General features: G+C 40.0%; 1 protein-coding gene across 1 annotated transcript in view; it reads right to left on the reverse strand.

Annotated features, from left to right (window-relative positions):
* Positions 1 to 2,390: 2,390 nt before the first annotated feature.
* Positions 2,391 to 27,292, reverse strand: part of LOC109918150 (uncharacterized protein C1orf21) — a 184,685-nt gene continuing 159,783 nt past the window's right edge. The window contains exons 5-6 of the mRNA XM_048602142.1: positions 12,417 to 12,477; positions 2,391 to 3,178 (exon numbers count right to left, since the gene is read on the reverse strand). Of these exons, the coding sequence (XP_048458099.1) occupies positions 3,140 to 3,178; positions 12,417 to 12,477 (100 nt within the window). The 3' untranslated portion in view covers positions 2,391 to 3,139. The remainder of the gene's footprint in view (positions 3,179 to 12,416; positions 12,478 to 27,292) is intronic.

Genomic DNA, 27,292 nt, shown 5'->3' on the forward strand with positions numbered 1-27,292 from the left:
CAATACACCTTCAAGTTTGTGTCACTTGCAAATTTTGAAATTATGCCCTGTTCACTAAGTCATTTACATCAAAAAAAGCTGTGGTTCTTGGACAAGCCTTGAGTAACCCCCTTGCATTTCTTACTATAAAAAAACACAACATTCAATACTGTTTCCTGTCAATTTCATAATCATGCTGCCGCTTTCCATTTCCATCAACTTCAACTTTACTGATAATAAATGCCACATAATAGAGTTAAGCACCTTTTGGAAGTGTATGTACAATATAGAATCGCCATCAATACTCTGTTACCTCAGCAGGTTCATTAAATACAATTTGCCTTGAACGAATACCAGTAGGTTTTGGCAATTAATCTATATGTCTCCGAGTTACAGCTAATTTTTGTCTCAAATTATCAACTCAAAAAAAAATCCCATCACCAAGGTTAAACGGACTGATGTGGAGTAGCTGACCAAGTGCTGACTTTTGAACAAAGGTTTATAATTTGCAATTCTCCAGTCCTTTGCTAACACACCCGAAGGATTAGTAGATTATGACCAGTACCCCTCTAATTTCAACCTTGACTCCCCCATGTCCTCACATGCATCTCATTCAGTCCTGATGACTAAATAACTTTAAAAGTAGCTAGCCTTTCTAATACCTTAGCTTTATCAACAGCCCATCCTACATTTCGACTACCGCCTCTTTTGTTATATGACTTTGGCAAAGACAGATTTAAGGTTTCTCATTAGCACCTCAGTCACGCCTTCTGCTTTTATGCATTGATCTTGTTTTGGTCCCTAAATTTGGTTCAAGCCACCACTTAGTACTCTTTTACTACTGACATGCTCAACTGATGACACTTAATGCGTGTGGCTGTCCAATACATGAAAATCATCCGCGAATGTGCATTCCATAGAACGGAAGTGTCCTACCATTCTTATATTAGGTTAATTAAACTGAATAGAATTAGCCAAAAGACTTCATTAAAAAACTAACTCAGCTACTCAGCATTTTCCCTTGTGTTGATGTCACTTTATCCTCACTTTATAATTCTTTACAAAAGTCAGCACATAATTCTTTACAGACTTTACTGATTTTTATACATAGCATGCGCCTATAAAGTTAAATTAATTTATAGGATGTGAGTAGCACTGATGAGGGCACCATTTAGTGCCCCTCTCTAATCGTGGGGAGCTGCTTTCTTGTACCGTGGCAGCTCATAGGGTAGGTACACCCTCAGTGCTACTCAGAAGGGAATTTCAGGATTTTGACATAACTATGAAGGAACACCAATTTAGTCCAAGTCAGGATGATGTGTGGCTTTGAGGGAAGCTTACATGTGGTGGTGATCCTGTGTATCTGCTACCTTTTACCTTCAAAGTGGTGGAGATAATCGCTTCAAAAAGGTGCTGTCAAAGGAGCTTTGGTGAGTTGCTGCGGGGCATCTTGTAGATAGTACACATCGCTGCCACTGTGCGTCAGTCAAACAGGAAGTGAATGTTGAAGGTAACATTAGCAGTGCCAATCAAATGAGTTGATTTGTTCTGGGCAATGCTAAGCTTGAAGCATTGTTGGAGCCACACTCATCCAAGCAAGTGAAGAGTATTCAATCACACTCCTGACTTGTGCCTTATTGATGGTGGACAGGCTTTGGGTAGTCAGGAAGGGAATTACATGCTGCAGGATTTCGGACCTACTCTTGTAGCCTCAGTATTCAGATAACTGGTCCACTTTTATAACTTCAACAATAACTAGATATAAATGGAATGCTGCAAATTATTGGGGAGTGGGGGTCTCTTTGGTTTTAAAAGGAGGCTATTTCCTTGGATGTTTCAAATGGGCATTTATTACCTTTTATGTTGGCTTTCCTTGTACGTTGCATCTCGTTGCCTTTATCTCCTTACCTTCATGAGACGGATCATTAATGAGTTACTTATTGCTGGTGCATTGCTTGGTGACTCTTTGACACTCCATTCATAATGAGGGTCATTATGCAACTCTCAATTCAGAACAAATGGCATCTATCTCGAGTATAGCTTTGAGATTGCATTAATCTTTGCACAACTGTTTCATTTGCACAGAAGGCTGTGAAGATGATGAAATTCATCAATATCTCTAAACCTATCTGTAAGGTATCACCAATTGTCTTGTTATGCTGCATATTCTTTATTTTTGTATTTACTTCTGATTAGTTTTTTTTAGACACTAAACTTGTACCCTTCTTTAAAACAAAGCCATGTCATCATCATATCATCAAGGTTTCAACTAATCAGAGTGCCAAACCGTAATCTTTATGATTGAGTGATAAATATGGCATGATAAGGTCAGTCATAAGGAATCACATAACTCGAAAAACCATTTCATAATTAACTTCATGAGACAAAAAAGCAACAGCAAACCACAGGGAGAAACTACAATGTTTTTATTAATAGAAAAAAAAATCAAAATGTTGCTGGGAACACTGCTAAAAGCAACCATATTATCCGGCACCGAGACAAAAAGCTTTTTATATATATATATATATATATTTTTGGATAGGACAGGTGCTTATCAGTTCTAACAGAGCAAGTAAAAGTTTTTTTATTCAATGCTTTGTATCCAATTGTCGGGTTTATTGAACAGTGTCTTTGTAGAAAGTAACAGAACCTTTGCCACTTGTGCATTTCACCCACTCACTGCTTGTAGACATGAATGAAGGAATCAAGAACAGGAAGAGATCTATCCATGGTTGCATCAATCGAAATTCACAAGATTTGACAGATGTCTTTCACAGATTTTGAAAGTTCAGAGAAAGCCTGTGTTTCCAAACATGACTGTAACATCAAGTCAACCATGCAAAGTTTTCAAGCAGACCTTCTATTACTTATGTCACCAGTTGTCTTCCTTGGAATTTGAGACGATGTTCGAAGTTGCATACTTGCGGGCACGAAAAGAAAGAATGCAGAAAGGAAGTCAGTAGCAGCAAAGAGCATTGATAGTCCTCAGCGATGCTTGCATTTCCATTCGCAAGGAAATGTTAGTCCCATAATGTATCACGCAAAGCCAAATTGTCTCCACCTCCAATGTAGTCTTAGTTGCAGTGGTAACTTGTACATACTGATCTGGCTTTAGTCTATATACACAGTGGTAGTCGTACATTGTGTGAAAGGATTGGCACTATGTAACATCCTCTTCCTCTGAACAGTAGTCACGCCCCTGAAAAAAAATTTGAAAAAAATTCAATGAAGAATCATCTTCCCTGAATTAACTTAACTTTAAGGCATTTATTGACAATTAGCCTTTGGAAATTAACTGCTGCTATATGTATTGCAAAATAAAATGACTTTGTAGTCTGAATCCCAATTTTATTTTTACTCACAACGCACATTTTAGAATGCAAACGCATTTTATGACTACTTGAAGCCAAATTGTTATACAAGTTGATCTGCCAGTTTGATAAAGTTTATTGCATTTCTTGCTAAAAATATTCTTTTTCCCCAAACTCTATTGCAAACTTTTCTGTTTAACATACCTGATGCGAAGTGCACAAGAGGTTTAAGGAAAGTCTGTAAGGTATTAAAATGATGAAAAAGCATGATGTGAGGAAATCTAAACATCCCACAGAAGTATGATCATTGTTAGTGGTATGAAGATTGCAATCAAACACATGGAGCTACTCAAATAGTGATCAACTAAGTTGTTAATAGCATCGCCCTCCCCAACAGCATTGTGAGTCTACCTGTATCTAATGGACTGCAACAGTTGAAGAAAACAGCTCACTATCAACTTCTCAAGGGCAACGAAGGACGGACATTAAATGCTGGGCCAGCTGACAATGCCCACATCCCATGACTGAATGTAGAAAAGGATACATTTAATAAGTCAATAGGTAAAAATTAGCAATTACTCCAGGATCAGCAACGGGATGGATCAAACAATGAATAAAGACCCTTATACAGCCAAGAACCTGCCTGAGTGGCAGCTTTGGAATTGTAATCCTGAAGGCCCAGGCTAAATTCTCTTTAACACAGTCAACTGAATGTTAAAGATAAAGCTCCATTGTGCCACAAAATTGATCACAAGGCTCAGGGAAAGAAACAAACTCACTTCGCTTGGAACTCTCCAAATTTGAATAATTTGGTTTGAATTTGAATCATGGAAATCTTGTTGATGCTTTTGTTACCTACAGACTCAACGCTCAAGTCACTGGCCTCTATAAACTCCATATCAGATAAGTCTCTGTGACTCACATCCTATCACATTGAAAACACCATCCTCCATCAACCTCCATCCTTGCTGGTATACATTAACATATTGTCACTGTTGGATAGTCATAGTGCCTACACATAGCACAGAAACAGACACTTCGGTCCAACCAGTCCATGTCGACCATAATCCCATGCTAAACTAGTCACACCTGCCTGCATTTAGCACATATCCCTCCAAACACTTCTTATTCATGAACTTCTCTAAATCTCTTTTAAATGTTATAAATGGACCTGCATCCACCACTTCCACTGAAAGTTCATTCCACATACAAACCACTCTCTTTGCAAAAAAAAAAATGCCCCTCATGTCTTTTTTAAATCTCTTTCTCCTCACCTTAGAAATGTGCCCCTTAGTCCTGAAAACCCCCACCCTGGGGAAAAGACACCTGTCATTCACCTTATCTATACCTCTCATAACTTTATAAACCTCCATAAGGTCACTCCTCAACCTCCTATGCTCCAGTGAAAAAAGTCCCAGCCTATCCAGCCTCTCCCCATAACTCAAACTTACCATTCCTGGCAATATCCTGATAAATCTTTTGGGAACCCTGTCGAGGTTAATAATATCCTTTCTATAACAGGGTGACCAGAACTAGACACAGTACTCCAGAAAAGGCCCCACCAACGTCCTGTACAATCTCAACATAGCATCCCAACTCCTATATTCTAAGTAGGGGTAGATTATGGCAGTAGCTGGAATCTGTACTGAAAACAACAAATGCTGGAGATCACAGCAGGTCAGGCAGCATTCATGGACAGACAGCAAGCTAATATTTCGAGTCTAGATGACTCTTCATCAGAGCTGACGTGATACATTTATGCACGCAATAGTGGGGTGTGGGGGTGGAGGGGTGGTAGAGTTTAGAGTGCTGGGGGAGAAGGGATGTTGATAGTTCAGATTAAGTGATCAGAATGTGAGAATGTCAGAGTAATGGGCAAGGCAGCATCAGAGGAGCAGGAAGGGTCCCAACCCGAAATGTCAACTTTCCTGCTCCTCTGATGCTGCCTGGTCTGCTGCGTTCCTCTAGCTCCACACTGTGTTCTCTCTGACTTCAGCATTTGCAGTTCTTTCTATCTCTCAATGCCAGAACAATGATGTGTCTAATTGCCAGACTTGTAAGAACATATAGTTCCACTGGGGTGGGGGGAGGGGACAGAGGACCTGGTGACAGAGAACGTAACAAGTAAAGCCAAAAGAGAGGGAAGGAATGGGAGTTGGTTCACAATTTGAAGGTGTTGAACTTAATATTAAGTCCAGAATGTTGTAAAGTGCCTCGTCTGAACTTGAGATGTTGTTCCCCCAGTTTGCGCTGTGATTCACTGAAGCACTGCAGCCTGTCAAGGACAGACACATGGGCATATGAGCTCTATTTAAATGACTGGCTATGGAAGGTCAGGGTCGTGCTTGCCTACAGACCAGAGGTGTTCTGCAAAGCAGTCACCCAGTCTGCGTTTGGTTTCTCCAATGTACAGTAGACCACATTGGGTCCTGAGCAATGAAGGCAAGCATGCGAAATGCCTTCTGAACCACCCTGTCTATATGTGATGCAAACCTCAATGAATTATGTACCTGAACCCCTAGGTCTCTCTGTTCCACAACATTACCCAATGCCTTACTTTCAATTGTATAAGTCCTGCCCTGGTTTGTTTTATCAAAATGCAATACCTCCCATTTATCCAAATTGAACTCTATTGCCACTCTTCAGCCCATTGACCCAATTGATCAAGATCTTTTTGTAATCTTAGATAACCTTCTTCATTCTCCACCATACCACCAATCTTGGTGTCATCCACAAACTTATTAACCATGCCTTCTATATTGTCATCGAAACTATTTGTATAAATGACAAACAAAACTGGGCCCAGCACCGATCACTGTGAAACACCACTGGTCACAGGCCTCTAATCTGAAAAACAACCCTCTACCATCACTCAGTCTCCAGTCGTTAAACCAATTTTGTATCCAATTGGCAAGCTCACCCCGAATCCCATGTGAGGTATTCTTTTCATGGTATACAAATGTCACTGGCAAGGCCGGCACCTATTGTCCATCTCCAAATGTCCTTTCCAATCCTCGTCATTGTCTGGACACATAATTGCCCCATTTTCAACTTATGCAACATCTCTTCTTCCATTCCCGATGTATTCCAATGCTGCCACCTTTGTCACATAAAGGATGTTTGGGCTTTGTGATTCACACTTTTGCAGATCTTGGAGTATTTGAAGCATTTTGAGCATGGCAAAATTCATGTTAACTCACAATTGTTGCAAAACAGTTACCTCTCTAGAATTGTTGAAAACACATCTAAAAAATGTCAGCACCAATAAGAGGGGTGAAAGCTCACCAATTACTGACTTAGTGCAGGCAAGGAAACCCTGAACTACTTGCAAAATTTAAGTGTTTTAATTTCTCTATAGGATTGATTATACAATTCCACATCAAGCAATGTAATTGCATTGATCAAACCAATCATCCTACTGAGCTGATTGAAACAACTACACTGCATGTCAATTAACTAATGAATGTCAAACAGGAGGCAAAAAGTTTTAATTAAAAGTTTGTGACAACTAATATCACACATTCGACCCCCTCAAAAAGTTATCACATTACAACCTGCCTTTGTAATTTTTGTTTTAAAGGACATCAAACTTTGTGAATAAAATGGAAGCACATTAGATGACCAAAGTTGACACACTACACATCTAATCCAGTTTGTTCAAATGATGGTTTGTGTTTTTGTCTGCAGTTAATACTTACTATACTCATTACCTGTTAAACATACAATCCAAGGCATTTATCCAGGTCCCAGTCCCGTGTTATACTATGACTGAAAGGCCTGAGACCATGGCCTTTCTCCATTAATGGAGAAGGTAACATCACCATAGTCCGATGGATCACAGGGCTGCTCTCTAATTACAGAAAGAGGTAATTGGTAGTGAGTTTAACCTTAGGGTTACCACTGCTCAGGTAAGGGGAGAGTTTGAGAAGGAGGGGCCTTCACAGTAAGCTTAGCTGGTGTGGGAATTGAACCAAAGTTATTAGCCTCACTCTATCACAACTCAGCCGTCCAGCTAACTGAGCATCAGAGCTCTGACAACCAGGCTCTTACCCATAATGGAGAGGGAGCCTTGCCCCACATGCCCAAGTTTTGGCTTTACCATAGCTATTCCAGTTTTAGCTCACATGTTGCCCCTCCAAACCACATAACAAATTGCTTCAGTTAGTCTGACCTGACAGTGAAGAAAGTGAATGATCAGTCGGCCCAATTCCCAATGAACATGGTCTCACTTTTGTCAGGGTTTACTTTGGTCCTTGAGGCCAGTTTGAATTGGTTGCAGATGTTCATCAGTTCACACACCAACAAGCAAATCGGAGCTTATGACACTGGTCATAGTGTGCATGCACATGGAGGTTTAGACCCTGGGTTTGGCATCTCCTCATGACTGCATCTTCCTGATGACTTCCTGAAAGGTTACACATAACATGACTAGGGATAGGGGGCAGCTCTGTATGACTCCAGCCATGGATCAGAAAGTTGTTTGGAATACCACCCACTGATTGAACCACTAATGTTTGTCTAAAGCACATGGATCCAATTGCAGATTCAGAACTGCATTTTGGCAAGCACATCCATCACAACTCACCCTTTTAACCTCTTTGTTTAATTGCATATCTACTAAATAATAGACAAATACATAAGCATCCCAGTTAGCTTTCTTTTATTTAACCTATTTTTCTAATCGACCTGTTCAGGAACATTATTACACACCTCTGGAGCAGGTGGGAATTGAACCCAGGCCTTTAAGTTCAGGGGTAGGGACACTACCTCTGTGCATTTATAGACGGCTCCTTATATTGCACCTGTCCAATTGTGGTAATTGATGCTTCAGAAATCGTTAACTCTGCAGAATGCTCGAACAAATATAACCAGCTTGTTTGTATAATCCAGGACCAAACTGTCACAATTCTTCAGGTTTGCATTTACACAGAAGCTGTACCTATTGCTGTGACAATTTCCCTGACAGGATGTTATGCTTGAAATTCCTGTAAAGCCTCCTTGCCTACATGTGACCTCAATGAACAGAAAAACCAAGAGGGCAGGTTAATTAAAGATGATATTTATCCCAACCCCTTTAAAGGGCACTGAGGAATTAACTATTTCTAATCAAGTTCACTTTTACAGTGAACAGGTTTGTTCCGTGCCTTCACAGTTCAATGATTTTGTTTTTACGAGGTCACATTCAGTGAATAATGGATAAAAGAGATGGATCTTACAGAATGGGACAAGTACATTACACAAATCATGGGAAAAAATTGTTAAACTGTTAATAAAACAAAACTTATGACATAAGCTGTCCATTGCAAATAAAAGCTGAAATATTTTCTTGATAGTTGGTACCATTTGGTCATTGCTTGCTACGACACCAGACAGAGAGAACTGACAGAACTCATCAGAGATATTGCTCATTTTGCTTTTCTGTTCACTGTTGTTGTTTTCCCTCACTTCAGGCATGAATGATGAACAGTCAGAAACTTCCTCCATAGCTCCAGCTAATCCCACTGAAACCACAGTCATACAACAGTTACAATGATATTGTGGAGACCTGTGAATGCACAGAACAAGTGTTGGATGAAGTTCTATTTATAGCATGGAAAAGTGAGATAAGGAGGCAACCGCAACCACAACCTCAACCAAATCTTGTAGCGAGAAAGCAGATTCGCTGGGACAACAATAAGAAAAATAATAACATTTTGAGAGACCCTAGGTGAGACCTAAAAAACTGCACATCGAAAGAATTCAAGCGCAGCAATTAAAAAATAAATTCACAGCTAGTGTTAGGAGAGCAGAGGAAAGACAAAAAAACCTAAAGATGTTGAACATCAAGTGTGAAAACAAGAACTAAATATTCTGATTGACTGCTTGCTCCAAGTATTCACAAAGGGAAACGTGAGCAAACAGATATAACCCAGTTAAAATCATTGGTTTTGACACCAATTACATGTTGTCCCCACATGTTGGGAGAGCATGGATTTGTGAGACATTGAGGATCATTATAGGGAGTCACAGAATCAGACCATTTGGCCCATCGAGTCCACACCGATCCTCTGAAGAGCGTCCCACCCAGATCCACCCCACTACCCTATCCCTGTAACCCTGCATTTCCCATGACTAATCCACCTAGGGTCTGTTTCCATGCTGTATGACTCGGAGTCAATTTTAAAAAGTAATTGGTGCAAAACAAGTATTAAAGAAGTAATATTGGGTTGAGTGGGTGTCACTCAGTGATGGGACTGCTACCCTTTATTTTACGTATTGAATTGTATTCCGAAGTTTAATGAGGTCAATTTTGCAGATGGTATCTAACTATGTGGGGTAATGGCATCAGAAAAGGGATATAATAAATGGTAGAATGAGTTGGTGAAAAATGTAAAATGGGCAGAGCAAGTATGGAATAAAATTCCTTTTAAAGCAATGAAGCTGGAGACTTCAGAGTCTTAGCAGGTAGACAAAAATCATTGCTGATCAGTAACTATCTTATGAACAAATGAAATTGAATGGAATCCTGAGCAAGCTTGGTTTTTAGTCCAGAAATACTGAAACAGTTCTCAAACGTATCGAAACAACACTATATGACACCATCTGCAACTAGACAGAAAAACACCAAAGAAACTTCATGAACTGGAAGTTGTATATACTGATCTTAAACTGCACCAGTTATATACAAAAACAAGAACAATTTCAGGCTACTTGAGATGAAGGTTCACTATCCTCCATTACATGGAGCAAACCCTTCCCTTTCAGTTAAAAAAAAGTCACGAATTATATAATGTACAATTCAATACAGGCAGTGTGTAGCATTATGAACCAGAAACAGAAGTAGTAACATTACTGACACTGACTGCCTTCCAAGTGTGTAAAAACACCATGCACTTAGTAAACACGATAGCTGTATGGTTAGGTAAATTTAATCAGATACTGACAGGATTGCTTTCATTTACATTAGATGGAGAAAGTGCAGCAGAGGCTAGACAGCATCTTAAGATTTTCACTGAGGTAAACACTGAATGTTGAGATATTTCAAGTACTGAAACATAAAACATGAACAGAAACAATTGCTGGAAATCCAGAACAAAATTTTGAGAAAGTTAAGCAGGTCAGGCAGCATCTCTGAATGAAAGAGACAAGCTAATACATTTGATTGTAGCCTTTGGCAACACTGTAAAGTTATCCATGAGTAGGCAGGATGACTTGTAAAAAGCATAGGGTAAACAGCATTCGATTAAATGGTAGAAGTCACCTCACCTTACATAAGCCCTACCTTCACCATTTCAGCATCTCATGTTTTCGTACAGATTACTGTTGCAGATGATTCCATTTGTAGGGTATGTGAGTGACAGATTGTGCTTCCCTCTCGGTTCCCTTCTTTCTCTTTGAATGCAATCATGAGGCAAAACTTTCTGACTTTGAGAAATGGTCCTCACCCAAAATGTCAATTTGTCCATTCAATGGTGCTGCCTGGTCTGTTTTGTTTTTGAGCCACTTAGAATTTTCTTTTCTTTTAAACATGAGAAGTGGGCATCACTGGCAAGTTACCAATCCCTCATTGCCCTTGAAACTGATTGCCCTCTGAAATAAACTAAAAAGAGTGGTTAAAAAGTCAACTACATTGTGGTGGGTCTGGAGTCACATGTAGGTAAGGATGGCGATTTCCTTCCCTGAAGGGCATTAGTGAGCCAGTTGGGTTTTTACAACAACTGGCAGTGGTTTTGGTCACTAATCAACTAGCATTTTGCTTAAAATTCCAGATTTTATTGATTTCAAGTTTCATCGCCTGCCATGGTGCAATATGAAGCCATGACCTCTCAGCATTAACATGAGGCTCTGGATTACCAGTCCTGTGACATTATCACGCTGCCACTGTCTCCCTGATTCAGCTTCTTGACAAATTGAGCTATGAAATTTAACACCAAAGTGGATGGTGGGACAATGCATTGCTTACTGACTCAAACAAATGAATGGCTAAATGAGGGCTGAGTTTTTGTTGCATGTGTTGATTGTGCATTTTATATGATCAACGGTCTATTGACAGTCTCAAAATTTGTAATTAAATTTACTTAGCAAACATCTTGTTCTGGCTTACTGTTCAATATGCTAGTATTGTAATTCATCTGAAGGGGTTAATTTTAGAGGTTATATTAAGCTCCACCCCCAGTATGATAATGTCCTACTGTCTTGCGTGGGGAAATTGATAGAATAGTTCTGGATCTCTAAGGGAATAGCCATGTCCTCTCCATTTAAGACAACAACTGGGAGAAAATGTCTAAGCTTCTCTTAAGTGATGTTTGGCAAAATCTTCATTAAATGACAAAATGAAATTTGAGATTTTTTTGGTTGTCAAACATAAAATGAATTCATCACATTATGCATTTTAATCAGTTGACTACAGATCAGGAGGAGATGATGCCTTATTGGATATCTCACTTGATCAGTAATCCAAAAGCTCGGGGTAATGCTTTGGGGACATGCGTTCAAATCCCTGCACTGCAGCTGGTGGAATTTAAATTCAATTGCTAAAACTTGGAAATATGAAACTGGTCTCAGTTCAGTTATGGTGACCATGAAAACTGTTATCGATTGTTGTAAAAACCCACCTGGTTAACTAATGTCTTTTCGGGAAGGAGAAGCTGCTGCTCTTACCCAGTCTAAGCTACATAGGACTCCAGACTCTCAACAATGTGATTGACTCCTACGTGCCCTCTGCAGTGGTCCAGCAAACTACTCAGTTCATGGGCAACCAGAGATAGACAACAAGTGTTGGCTTTGCCAGTGATGGCTACATTCCATGAAAGAACTTAAAAAAAAACACAAGCAAATTTTAGATAGTCTCTGGTCATACAAACTGCATATGATGCTGGGGAATGACTAACTAATGTATTAAAATTAATCATGTCGACATTTCAAGTGCACATTTTCCCTAGAAGATGAGTTTGACTGGAAAGTTTACATAATCTTACAGATTGCCACACTGTAGAAGGAAGGTGACTAAATGCTGACAGATTGTGAAAGAACAAAAGAAGGTTGAGGGGAGAGGGAATGGAATTTTAAACTCAAGAAAACACATGATGTGTCGGAATAAATTAGCCAAGAAAAGCATCAGACATTGCACTTTAGTTTAAATCTTACCCTTTCAATTTTTTCATCCAACATCTTAAAGAACTCTTGCTGACTGTCTGAGGTGTGAATGCTGAAAGAGATATATAAAACAACAATTACTATAAGAGGAGCCACACAATGATAATCATTTAATATGTGCTTGTTATTATAATAACAATAGTACAAGAATCTGCTTTCCCTTCTGTCTACAATAAGCACGTAGGACTGCATGTTAACCAGCTTACAGATCGATGTTATTATACTAGTTCGTGGTGCTGCACAATAAACGCAGATAACAGAGACTGTGAATGATACAGGCATAAAGTGCACATGACATTGAATGGTTTGTTTTGGGTTATTAAATCTCATCAATTCAAGTATTTATGCCCAATTAAAAGATTCTAAATACTGTCTTGCAAATATGCTAAGAAAATTTGCACCTAGAACACAAAATTCCTGTGTGATACTCTTAAATAATGAGAAATCATCATCAGCATCATCTCTGCTATCCTGTAACAGTATTTCATGCTGATGCTATGCAGTTAAAAATGACTACACCAGATACAATGTAAGTGTGCAAAGTCAAAAACTACCAATTGCACAGAAGGATTTTTTTTCATACAGTCAGAACAGACACAACAACAATAAGCATCACATTCCTATAATCAGACTTCACTGTGATATAAGTGGCAACACCTCTTTTCATACCACATTTCCCAATATGGGGATTTCATTAATCACCAACACAATCAAAGTGTGTAATAGATCCAAAGTGGACACTAGTCAGAGAACACCTCGGTTTTGTGCATAAGTGGGAGGCCAGCAAATAGAAAGAATGCAGAATGTGTATATTTTAAGAAACAACTTTGATAGTGGATACAAAGGCCACCTGGACCACATTTTATGACTTGTAAATTTATTGTGCGTGGCTTTCTGTGTTGTAAAAGTGAAGAAGCACAATATCTCAGTCATCAGAGCTATTTGATTCTACTCAATACTCCACAGTCAGGGTTGGTTCAGGGAAGAAAACTATAAAAATAAAACTATAGCATTGACCACAAACATCTTGTATCAGCACACAATCTTCTAACTTTCTTTGGCGAATCAATTACTTCAGTACGTCACATGTAAACTGTTCACAATAATAATTTTAAAAGGAACATGACCTTGCATTATAATGTTACTAGATCAATGACTAGAACAGAGTTGAAACTATATATTTTTCTCCACATAATTTTATCTTATCCTCAATGCATATCATTATACTCAATGTTTTTAAGCTTGAAAATATGTTTGATCAAATACAATTAACAGATGCAGCACTGATACAAGAGATCAAGTGGACACACCACGGATCAGACATGGCATAATCTTTTCATCATTTCAAATTAGTTAGTTCAATATCTGTATCATTTTTACAACATTGTTCATTTGAAATTCATGAGACTAGCAGCTGACTAGACCTTAACAAGCTATGTGGATAATATATACTCCCTCTTTTAGATGAAAGAAGCCATTTCTTCATTTGTTTTCACTTTGGAATCATACAGATTATCTCTATGGACACCTTTGCCATTGCAAGTGTGCATAAACCTTAGTAATAATGCTCTCTTGTTAGACAATCAGTGACTAAAATCACAGACTATATATTAGAAAGATGGTGTGCAGGTATCTTGTAGACAGTGAAAGGTTCTTAACTGTAAAGAACATTGTGATCTGATACTGTACAATCCTTGGATTACCAGTCCAGTGCCACTATCACTAGGTCACCAGTTTCTTGTTCGGCTTTGCAATGCTTGTCAGAGATTACATACAGGCTAATCAAAATAAGACAGAATTAGTTCATTGCATCCTATGATGGCTGCAATGTGTTCGAGACAGATCTGATGAACTTTAACAGGAAGAACAAGCAATCAGTATTGTGGATGAACAACACCTGATGTTGACATGCTACTCTACAATATCATGTTACTTTGAAAGTAAACTCCCGACTGAAGAAAAGCAGATACTAGTAAAGCCAGAAGTACGTGAATTGTACTTCAAATTGGTCAGCATTTGGAAAATGCTGATGGACATCTCAGGTGGGAGAAGGTTGATAAAATGCTTCAGAATCCTGTGAAAGGTTCCCATTCATTTGTGTGGCAGTTATTTCTGTGATGCAGGAAACATGGCAGTTAGTTTGTGTACAGCAAACTCCCGAAACCAGCAATGCTATAACGATCAATTTGTTTTGTTTTGTGAAATTGATTGAGGGATAAGCATTGGCCAGGAACACCATGGATATTTTCCCTGCTCTCCTTAAAAATAGTGTCACAAGATCTTTTAGACTCACCAAGGCACCAGATACGGCCTCGGTTCAAAGTCTCAAACAAGACAACACTTTGAACAGTGCTGCACTCCCTCAGTACTACACTGGAGTGTCACCCTCATGTTCTGGAGTGAGACTTGCATCTCAAACCTGTGACTCTAGGCACGGCTACTCCCATCTGGATCAAGGCTAACATGGTGTGAGCAATCCAGTATCTTGAACTGAAAAGTTTACAGAAGAGAAATATATAAACTGAAGTACAAACAACAGATCTTACACCAAATACAAGGCTGAGATTTCAATCACTTTTAAATGCTTCCGTGGAAGATTTAGTGCAATGGGCTGACTGTTGCAGCAGATGAGATTCAAAGCAGAAAAGTGTGAAACATTTCAATTTGGTTGGAAGAACATGGAGGGACAATATAAAAAGGTACAATTCTAAAGGGGGTGCAAAAGCAGAGGTACTTGGGTGGGTGTGTCGAGTATGCAGTTAAGGTGTGCAGTATCCTAGGCTTTGTCAACAGGGGCATAAAGTACACAGCAAGGAAGTGAATGCTAACTGTTATAAAACACTGGTTTGACCTCAACTGGAATACTACATCCATTTCTGGCTGCCATGCTTTATACATTGTACAGTAGATATCTACAAGAATGGTTTTATGAATGAGGAAGTTGAATTACGTAGATAGATTAGAAAAGGTAGGACAATTTATGATGCAGTTTGTGATTTCTTATAGGTTAGCCTGCATAATATATACTAGAGACAATCAGGTGCCTTTTGTGACTGATGCCTTGAAGTTTGTTTGCAATACCAACTTACACAGCTCAGATCCCTCCCTGGGTTCTATGCTTACTGATACTGATGAACATTACACACCTATAGCTGAGTGACTGATTACACCACACTGACTCCATTATAGAGATTGAAGGCAAGGCAGACACCTTTACATCAGAACACATGTGTAAGGTCATAAATCTGCCTTAAAGACACAAACCTGTCAGTTCTGTAACCTGTATGCTAATACATCAGTTTTCCTTGGATGAAAAGAAGTCTAGAAGGAGATCTGATAGAAGCATTCAAAATCAGAAGTAGTCTGGACACAGTAGACAGGGAAAAACTTTCTTCCACTATTGGAAGGATGACGAATGAGGGTGGCACAGATTTTAGGTAATTGGCAATACAGGATTGAGGAGGAACTTCACATTCTGAAAGATCTGGAATGTGCTGTCAGAGAGCACAGTGGAGGTATGGCTAATTGAGGCATTCAAGAGGGAAAAGGATTACTATTTGAAAAAGGAAAATAGGCATTGTTACAGGGAGCAGTAAAGGGAATGAGATTAAGTAAACTGCTGATTTGGAAAGCTGATTCAGACATGACAGGTGAAATGGAATATAATGTGGAAAATGTGAGGCTACGCACTTAACAAGAAGAACTGAGAAGCTAAATATTATTTACACAGAGAAGGGCTGCAGAAGGTTGCAGCACAGAGAGAATTGGGAGTCCATGTGCATTAACCACAAAAAGCTTGCATACAAGTTCAGCAGGTAATAGGGAAGGCAAATGGAATGTTAGCCTTTATTTCAAATGGAATGGAGTATTAAAATAGGGAAGCTTACTGAAATTATACAAGGCACTAGTCAAACCACACCTAGAAAACTGGACAATTTCAGCCTCTTTATTGAAGGGAAGGTGTAATGACATTGGAGGAAGCCCTGATAATGCTCACAAAGTTGGTCCTGGGTATGGAGGAATTTTCCAAGGAGGAGAGGTAGAATAGATTGCACTGGAGTTTAGAAGAAACTTTCATTGAAACAAGAAAGATTCTTACGGGCCTGACAAGGTACATGCAGAGAATTTTTTTTTAACTTTATGGAGAAGTCTAGGATCAGAGAACATAATCTTACCCTAAAGGAATCACTCATATAAGACAGCAATGAGAAAGAGTGTCATCTCTCAGAGGGAAGTGAATCTGCACAATTCTTTACTGCAGAGAGCTGTGAAGGTTGGGTCATTAAGTATACTCAAGGCTGAAGTAGACATTTTTAATCAGCCAGTAAAACCAGGGTTACGGGGATAAGCCAAAGTGGAGTTGATGATTATCAGATCAGCCATGATCTCACTGAAAGGTGGAGCAGACTTGATGGGCCGAATGGCCTACTTCAGCTTCTATGTTTTATCACCTTATGATCAATGCTGGTACAATTCTGTGTGAGACCTCAAGGATGAAACACAGAAGTAAGGGTAGCTACAAGTTACAAAAATATTCCCATACAATTGAAGTTGCTGGGGGGGTGGTAATTGTTTTATTACCAAAAATGTTACCTTTTTGCTCAAATAAGGACAACACGACAGTGTGTGAATTCAAAAATTTGCTTTTCAGACTATCCATTCGATATGTGGATTGAGATTCTGTGACCAGTTTGGGTGACCAACTGAATTTGTCAGAGGGTGGGGGACAGTAAAAGATAGGTTGTGACAGGTAACTGCAAAATATTGATATGAGACCTGTGACAGATTCCCTGAAACTGGGAACTGCACATTTGCATTTCTAGCACGTAGCACAAGTTGGCAGCTACAGTTTGACATACAAGTGGTTTGAAAACACACCCTTTCCTTATGTAGCCAGGTAAGCCTTTCCTGAACACTCCAAGTTACCCAAGTAGTTACACTGGGAGGAAGACCCTGCTCAAGACTTGCTTTGTGCAACAAAGAAAATTGTTACTTGCACAGCAACACAGAATTGTTTTCAGGCTGATTTGGCATTTTGTCTCCATTTTAAGATGGCAAAATCTAGCTGTCAGATTAATCAAAGGTGGTACAAGTTAATTAAAGAAACAATGTGTGTAGCAACTTAATTTTCCTTTTTGCTAATCGGTGTTGTGCTCAGAGCTATCCCAGCTGCCAGTCTGGCAATATCTCTGTGGTGAGGCGAAATCTCATGAGTGATCAGCGACAAGGTTTATTGAACATTACTATATATAGAGAACTGTAATAGACAACATTTTACATGGAGCCCCACAGATCCAAGCTCCAGTTTCAAGACATCTAACTTAGTTCCTTTCCTACATGCTCAGTAGCTAAAGCCAGAGAATATAAAATTCCCTATATCTTACAGTCTTTATTTGAATGTTCACACGCATATTTTTCAAAACCCATCAAAATCTTGCCCCTTTCTATCTTCTCCTAATTTCCTCTTCTGATACCTCTGTGCTTTTCTAATTCTGACCTCTTCAGAATTCAGCATTGATGGTTGTGCTTATTTCTGTCTGGATCCTGAAACCTAGAATTTCTTCTGAAACCTCACTGCCCTTCCATCTCTCTTTTATCTTAAGGGGCTCCTTAAAATCTTCCTCTTTGACCAAGTGACCTTCTCATATCCGTTTCTACAGCTCAGTGTTAAATTCCATTTAATATTTTATTCTGTTAAATATGCTAGAAAAATACAAGCTGGTCTTGTTAAATCTTTTGCTGATCAAATCGATAGACACTGGCACTGGGGAACAGTAACAACCCTGGCGCACAGGAGTGTAAAATTGGTGTAAACCAAATCTTGCTTTTGCAAAACAACACCAGCATTTCTTGGAATTTCTTTTCAGTAGAACACAACTAATTTAGTGTCTAATCCAGCCAAATTATTAGCTGTATTCATCTTTAGGCTCATGTAGTCAGGACAGAGTTTATTGTTGCATCAGTGTACCATCAGATAAGCACTCAAATTTCTATCATTGTTTTAAGACTTAACACCATATCATACTGATGGGATTTAACATAATTGAATGAATCCTATTTTTAGACATGATGTCAAGCTAGGGTTCCACATTACTTACCAAATCTCTCAAACATCTCTGTGTGCTTTCCACAAAACTGATTATTGTTATTAAAGAGGCAAACCCAGCAGCAATTTTGCACACAGCAAGCATATACAATCAGAAGTTGGCAAGTGCATCAGAATTCCCTTCTTTCTTGTAAGTATCATACAACTTTCTAATATGCACTTGAACCACCGAACAAGCAGATAAGATTTTGATTCAACAACTTATCCAAAGGCACAAAAAACTCACTTTCAATACAGTATTTCCTCAATAGTAGTCTTGACATCCACTGTTGATTGTGCATTCAAATTCTGGAATGGGGTTCAAGTTTTCAAACTTAAACTCCGTGCTATTAGATGTATGCTGATACAATCCAGTTCCATAAAATGACTGGATGCGATTTTTGGAGTGAAGATGTTTGAGATGTAATATGCAGCTCTGTAGACTTGTAAAATACAAGGCTCCAGTTCTGTCCTGACTATCCACGTTATAATAAGCTACATATAGGTTTAGGATGAATTCCAATTCCTTGTATTCCAGTCTTCTACAACTGAAGATCAGCATTCCATCGGACATTTTAACTTCTATGAACCTGAACCTCTAAGTAAACCTCTAAGAGTACCATTGCTTCCAGCTTTGCGTCATATAGAAAGTACTATCAGCTAAACTTCCATGAAGTCTAAACTGCACGTCTCTATTCTTGTCAATATGGTCACTATTTTACTATTCATCTAATCCATGGATATATCCTGGTAATTTTAAACTTCCATCCGCATGGTGTTGAACATCACGCCACCTTACAGTCATTGACAAATTTGAGCATGTGGCTTTCCATTCCGTTATTTGAGTCATTAATAAATAATGAAAAGTTGAGGCGCCAACACAGATCTCTCCGAGTGCACCTCATCACACACATCTGTTTAACAGAGCATCAACTAAATACTTCTCCTTGATAATGAACAGGCACTTTACAAGGGGAAAGAAATGAGGAAAGAAAATAACATGCATTTATACAGTCTTTCATGGCGCGGAGACAGACAATTCTCTGTCATTGAATTCCTTTTCCATTAATTCACAGGTTGTCAGTGGCACTAGGTCAACACACACTGCGATTCCTAACTACCCTTCGAGTGATTTAGGATCAGGCCTGTTATGTCTCAAACAATGAAGACCCTTTGGAGATGTACTCACTGTTCTAATGTAAGAAACTATTTTTCATTCTTTGGTGGGAAATACACATTGCTGGCAAGGTCAGTATTTGTTCCCAACCTCTAGTTTCTCTTACCTGTGGCTTGACAGACCATTTCAGAGGGCAGTTAAAGAGTCAATCACATTGCTGTGAGTCAGGAGACACATGCAAGCTAGACCAGGTAAGGACGGCAGATTTCCTTCCCTGAAGATCTTTAATGAACCCGACAGGTTTTTAGAATAATCAATGGGAGTTTCATGGCACTGTAACTGCGACCAGCATTGTACTCCAGATTTATTGGTCATTGAATTTAAATTCATCACCTACCATGGTGGAATCTGAACCAGTGTCCTCACAGCATTAGTCCAAGCACCTGGATTACAAATTCAGTGGCATTACCACCATGCCACTACCTGTCCTTTTACAGTCAAACTGCATACATCACAATCAGTGACATGATAATGACCAGCTATTCTGTTACACTAATGCTTGGTGAGTAATAAATATTGATCAGGATGCTTGACAAAAAGACTCCACTGAATTCTTTTGAAACAGTGCCATTTTGTTAACATTCACCCACGGTGTCCCAATTTAGCATCTCATCTGGGTGACAGCACCTCTATAAGTGCACCACTCCCTTACACTACAATGCATAAGTGTGGAAGGATTACTTCACCGTGGGATTTGAACCCTCAAACTTCTGACTGAGAAGTGAGCCTGTTATGCTTAGTGAAGACTGACATATTGAAGAGGAAAAATGGATTCTGCCTTTGTTATGATCAGTGTCAAAAAGAGTCAAAATTCAGTGACCCTGAACTTCTTTATGCTCCTTGTCACAGCAATGAATTTATGCATACCTGCCTATAGCATCATATTAACTGTTGCCATTTACTACTTTTGTACTTAAAGACACTTCTCATAAAAATATTGTGCCCAGTATTCGGAGGCTGGGAATATTGAGCAAATTTCAGATGAAGTAGAGCATGACTGCAGGTAAAGCAGATGGGCAGCTTTGATTTTATTTTGTCAGCTTACACTCATGCAAACAATGTTGACTGCCCATAAATTCATGAATCCATTATATTGTGGGACTTAGGTTCTAATGAGATTTAACACTCAATGTGGATTAAAAGAGAAAAGCACACAACATTTTACTCAAATAGGATGCTTTTGTATAAAATGATTTCAAAAAAAGGAGAAAACAACAAAAAAAACTGCACATGAGCCTGTGGTCAAACAATGTTTTTGTGTTTGTACAGAATTGCACAGACAGCCTCTTCCTGGCTTGTGACTTCAACAGGTCTATAGCACTGATTTTCTTCATACCCATTCTTACTGGGATAAGTCTCTGACAGAGATCCAGAACTAGTTTGGAGGTATGCAGTTTCCATAATCACCATAACAGACAAGACACTATTTTCCATCTAAATTTTCATGCTGATTAAAATGTCTCTTCTGTACCATGGACAAGGTGTATAAGAACTGACCTCTCTGTATTGCATTCATTATTTTATCAAAGTAACACCACTTTTAAAACTGTTCTTTGAACTTTACATATGTGACAAAAGTACACCCACAATGGTGTTGAAGGGGGAGTTACAGGATTTTAGCCCAGTGACAGTGAACAAACAACGATATGTCCAAGTCAAGGTGGCGTGCGTGGTTTGGACAGGAACTGACAAATGGTAGTTACAGATTTGGAAGATGCTTTTGAAAAAGCCATTACAAATTGCTGCAGTGCATCTTGCACATGATACACACTTCAGCCATGGTGGGTCTATGGTTCAGGAAATGAATGTTGAAGGTAGTAGATTGGGCACCAACCAAGCGTTCTGAGGAAGGGTCACCGGACTCGAAATGTTAACTCTGATTTTTAATTCACAGATGCTACCAGACCTGCTGAGCTTTTCCAGCAACTTCTGTTTTGTCACCAACTAAGCAGGTTGCTTTGTCCTGGATGTTGTCAAGTTTCTTCATCTTGGTTGGAGCTGCACTCATCTTAGTAAATGAAAGTCTTCCATTATACCCTGAACTTGTGTGGTGTAGATGGTGGAAAGGAATGGGGAATCAGATGAGTTATTTGTCCCAGAATAAATAGCCTCTTAAGCCACTCTTATAGCCAGTGATCTAATTATATTTCTAGACAGTGGGGACTCTCAGGGTGTTGAGAATTCTGCAATGGTAATATCCAGGGAAGTTGATTAGATTTGTTCTTGTTGCATAAGGCTATTGCTTGGCACTTGTGTCATTGAAGGCTCTTTACCAGCTTAGGTCTTCCTGCATTTGGGAAAAGACTACTTCGTTTCCTGAAGAGTCATGAATGGAACAGAACGGAACCGAACAGAACACAACACAACACAACACAATCAATAGCAAATATCCCACTTCCTCCCTTATGATGGAAGATAGGTCAAACATGAAGCAGCTAAAGATGGTTGGTTCTAGGTCACTGCTATTAGGAAACCCTGCTGCCTTGGAGTTGGAATGACTGACTTAAGAATCAGAGACAGCAAGAACTGCCGATGCTGGAGTCAGAGATAACACAGCATGGAGCTGGAAGAGCACAGCAGGCCAGGCAGCATCAGAGGAACAGGAAAGTTGATGTTTCAGTTCAGGATCTTTCTTCAGAAATGGGAAGGGGGAAGGGAGCTCAGCAATAAATAGAGAGAGGAAGGGTGGGGCTGGGGAAGGTAAGTGGGATGGTGATAGGTGAGTGCAGGTAGGCAGTGGCGGGCATTGGTCAGTGAGGTGGGAGGAGCGGATAGGTGGGAGAGAAGTTGGACAGGTTGTGTCAGGTCAAGCACGCGGGGATGAGAGGGAGGGTTGGACATGGGATGAGGCCGGGGGTGGGGAAATTTTAAAACTGGTGAATTCCATGTTAAAATGAACCATTTTAACCACCTGCAAACTGGAGGAACAGCACCTCATTTTCTGCCTCAGAAACCTATAGCCCAATGGCCTAAACATGGAATTCACCAGTTTTAAAATCTCCCTACCTCCAGTCTCATCCCATGACCAACCTTCCCTCTCATCCCCACCTCCTTGACTTTGCATCTTCTCTCCCACCTATCCGCCCCTCCCATCCCACTGACCAATCCACACCATTACTTACCTGCACTCACCTATCACCATCCCACCTACTTTCCCCAGCCCCACCCCTCCTCTCTCTATTTATTTCTGAGCTCCCTTCCCCCTCCCCGTTTCTGAAGAAGGGTCTCGACCTGAAACGTCAACGTTCCTGCTCCTCTGATGCTGCCTGGCCTGCTGACTTAAGAATCATCCTCTTTTCCTCTGTGATTGCAACTCAATGGAGAGTTTTTCCCCATTCCCACTGTCTATACTTTTGCTAGGACTCCTTGATGCCACATCTGATCAAATGCTGTCTTTAAGGGGATTTACTCTCACCTTACCCATAGAGTTCAGATCTTTTGTTCCTGTTTGAACTGAGGCTATAAAAGGGTCAGGTACCATGTGGCCGTGACAGAACCCAAAATGCTCATCAATGAGCAATAATTCCTAAAGAAGTGCTGCTTAGTAGTATTGTTGATGATATCTTCCATCACTCCCTCAAATGTGCAAAAAATCCTTTAAAATATTCTAATAAAATAACAAAAGTATAGAAGCAAAGAAAGAACTTTGTTCCTATTAAAATACTACCAATATACAGCCATCTCTCCATCATATTTATTAGCATTGCCATTGATGAATCCCCCACTATCAATATACTGGGAGATACTAATGATCAGAAACTGAACTGAAGCAACAACATTAATATTGTGACTATACGAGCAGATCAGACTCTGGCACTTCTGCAGTGAGCAGTATAAAATATTTAAAATTCTGTTATGTTCTTGAGGCCACTGGGGTTTCTGCTTGTTATGCATGTTCTCACAACTCCCTCTAAATGTCATTACACCACATTCACGATTCCTTTCAATACAATAAAATTGTTGATGTGAATACTTTCCAGTTCTTGCAGAACATGGACACTCAGTGTGGCTACAAGGGTTGCAACTATACACAAGCACAGCATTAACATCCATTTCATTGATGGGGCCAGCAACCTCAATTTTCAAATGAGCCAACACACCTGGCATATAGTTTCTTTCATACATTTGCACACTCTAGTCACATGGGTACCCAATGCTAGACAACGATTCACAAGTAACAGCTGAGAAATGATATTCCTACTGTTTTCCATCATTGATATCAATGTTAGTGATCCAGAGGGGGCTCTACATCAGGCAGAATTATATTTTTTTGTCAGTTTAATGACTGTACGCCTGACCACAATCTCATTAGCTTGCTAACTAGAGGAATGGGTGCACTGGGAAACAAATTATACTAGCTGGGAGCAATTTGTCTTCAAGTTTCAGTTTTCAAAACATTTATGTCAGATTTCAGCCAACATCCTGTGAATTCATGTCTGTATGAAGGAATATTCTACTTGAGCCATTTCCATTTTTATTTGTGAGGATACAAATGCTAACAATAACTCAGTTCAGTTGCAGTAATAAAGGTAGTTGACTCAAACCCATTTGAAGACTTCAGCACAAAATCAAGACTGAAACCTCAGTGTAGCATTAGAGGAGCTCTGCATTTTGAGATTTTGAGTCCATTATCCACTAAACCATGAAAAGCAGCATCACTGGGTCATTCACTCATATAAAAAATACATTTACAATTGGAGAAGCAGTTATAGTTCAATGTTGAAGTTAACAATCCATTCCACAGCTTTAATTGACACTGCGTGAATGGTTGTGATGCTACCAAGAATGGACCTCTCGGAGCTCAGTGGGTTGGCGGTGGTGGGACCTAGATGGCCGCAGTCATAACTTGAGCATTTCCTCAGAGTCATACAGCATGGAAACAGATCCTTTGGTCCAATTCGTAGCATTAGACGGGGGATGTGATGGCCTAATGGTATTATCGCTAGACTGTTAATCTAGAGACCCAGATAATGTTCTGGGGGTCTGGGTTCGAATCCTGCCACGGCAGATGGTGGAATTTGAATTCAATAAATATCTGGAATTAACAATCTAACAATGACCATGAATCCATTGTCGATTGTTGGGAAACACCCATCTGGTTCACTAGTGTCCTTTTGGGAAGGGAATGGCCATCCTCACCTGGTCAGGCTTACGTGTGACTCCAGACCCATAGCAATGCGGTTGACTCTTAACTGTCCTCTGGGCAATTAGGGATGGGCAATAAATGCTGCCTAGCCAGCGAGAACCCTCATCCCGTGAAAGAATAAAGAAAAAAATATTCATCCAGATAGTCCCATTTGGCCCGTATTCCTCTAAATCCTTTCTATTCATGTACCCATTCAGATGCCTTTTAAATGTTGTAATTGTACCTGCCTCCGCCACTTCCTCTGGCAGCTGGTTCCATACATGCACCACCCTCTGCGTGAAAATGGTGCCTCTCGAGTCCCTTTTAAATCTTTCCCCTCTCTTCTTAAACGTGTGTCCTCTAGTTTTGGACTCCCCTACCCCAGGGGAAAAGACCTTGACTATTCCTCCTATCCATGCCCCTCACGATTTTGTAAACCTCTAAAAGGTCACCCCTCAGCCTCCCATGCTCCAGGGAAAAAAGCCCCAGCCTATTCAGACTCTCCCTATAGCTCAAACCCTCCAATCCCGGCAACATATGTTCCACTTGTGGCTCAAGAGGTCACATCTCTTCTGACTTGTCCTCAAGATAGTGAGGGGTGCCTAGACTTTCCTTGGAAGATTGAAACCTGGGATTTCATCACTTGGGTCAGTTACCAGGTTGCAGTTGGTAACATCTGCAGTCAACCAAGACTTGCTTCATCAAGAGGTGGGGATGTTATCAGTGTACACAATGCATAATGTGTTCCAGTAGGGGCTACGGGATTTCAGTTAAGCATCTTTATCTTTGTGGTCCTGTGTCGATGGGAGTGCTTCATTAGCTATTAGCCAGGGATGTCTTTTTCAGGACAATACTTTCCCTGTAGACATAGAAAGGTTCAATCTCTGCTGACAAAGGAAGCCATTCAAGCAGCTTCGGCCTCCCAGAAACAATCTTCCTGTTTTTCTGGAAGTAATCATCTCATTGATGTTTATGGGACCACATTAACAGTCACTGCACTGCAACTGATTCATTACATTTAAAGCGCAGAGACTTTATTCTTTATTCATTCAGGAGATGTGATGTCACCAACTTTTATTGGAATATTGATATATTTGCAGGTCAGGATAGTCCATAACTAAGAGGGAAATTGGCAGGAGATGTTCCCGTGCGTCTACTGCCTTTATCCTTCTATTTGGTGGATGGTAATGTCAGAGGAGTCTTGGGGAGTTACTGCAGTGCCCTATGTAGAAGGAACACCTTCTGTCACTGTGCATCAGTGGTAGGAGGAGGGAAAGCTGAATGTGGAGCAAATGTTTGTTGATGTAGTATGAACAAAACAGGTCGCTTTGCCCTGGATGGCGTTGAGCTTCTGGAGTGTCGTTGGAGTTGCACGTGGAAAATATTCGCAACACTCCTCACTTTTGCCTTGTAGATGCTGGACACACTTTGGGGAGTCAGGAGGCGAGTTGCTCCCTGCAGAAGTCCCAGAGTCAGACCTGCACTTACCAGTATTTATGTGGTTAGTCCAGTTCAGTTTCTGGTCAATGATATCTCCCAAGATGTTGATACTGGGAATTCAGCAGTGGCAATGCAATTGAACTGTCAAGGAGAAATGCTGTATTTTCTCTTCTTGGTGATGCTCATTGTCTGGCAGACATGTGGTGCATATCTAACTTGTCACTTGTCAACCCAAGCCTGAATGCTTCTGGGTCTTGCTGCATATAGACATGGGCTATTTCCAATCTGTAAAGAGTCACTGAACATAGTGCAGTCATCAACACTTCTAACCTTATGATGGAAGGAAGGTCATTGATGAAGCAGCTGGAGAAGATTGGACCTAGGACATGACCCTAAGGAACTTCCCGCAGTGATATCATGGGACTAAGGTCATTTACAAGTAGAGTCAAAGTATCATGCAGCATGGAAACAGACCCTTCGATCCAACTCGTCCATGATGACCAGATATTCCACATTAATCTAGTCCCATTTGCCAGCATTTGGCCCATATCCCCCTAAACCCTTCCTATTCATGTACCCATCCAGATGCCTTTTAAATGTTTTGATTGTACCTGCCTCCATCACTTCCTCTGACAGCTCGCCACCCTCTGCATGAAAAAGTTGACCTATGCCTTCTAGTTGTGGACTCCCCTACTCTAGGATAAAGACCTGGGTATTCACCCTATCCATGTCCCTCATGATTTATAAACCTCTATAAGGTCACCCCTCAGCCTCCAATGCACCAGGGAGGATAGCTCCAACTTCTCCCTATTAGCTCAAACCCTCTAATCCTGGCAACATTCTTATATTTTATGAACCCTTTCAAATTTAAACAACATCTTTCCTATTGCAGGTTGCGAGTATTTATCTTTTTTTAAATCAAACAAATACAAACTTGCTAAATAATTGTGTAATAACAAGGTGTAGAGCTGGATGAACATAGCAGGCCAAGCAGCATCAGAGGAGCAGGAAGGCTGACATTTCGGGTCTAGACCCTTCTT

Source organism: Rhincodon typus, chromosome 10, assembly GCF_021869965.1.
Source record: "Rhincodon typus isolate 14 chromosome 10, sRhiTyp1.1, whole genome shotgun sequence".
Classification (NCBI taxonomy): Eukaryota; Metazoa; Chordata; class Chondrichthyes; order Orectolobiformes; family Rhincodontidae; genus Rhincodon; species Rhincodon typus.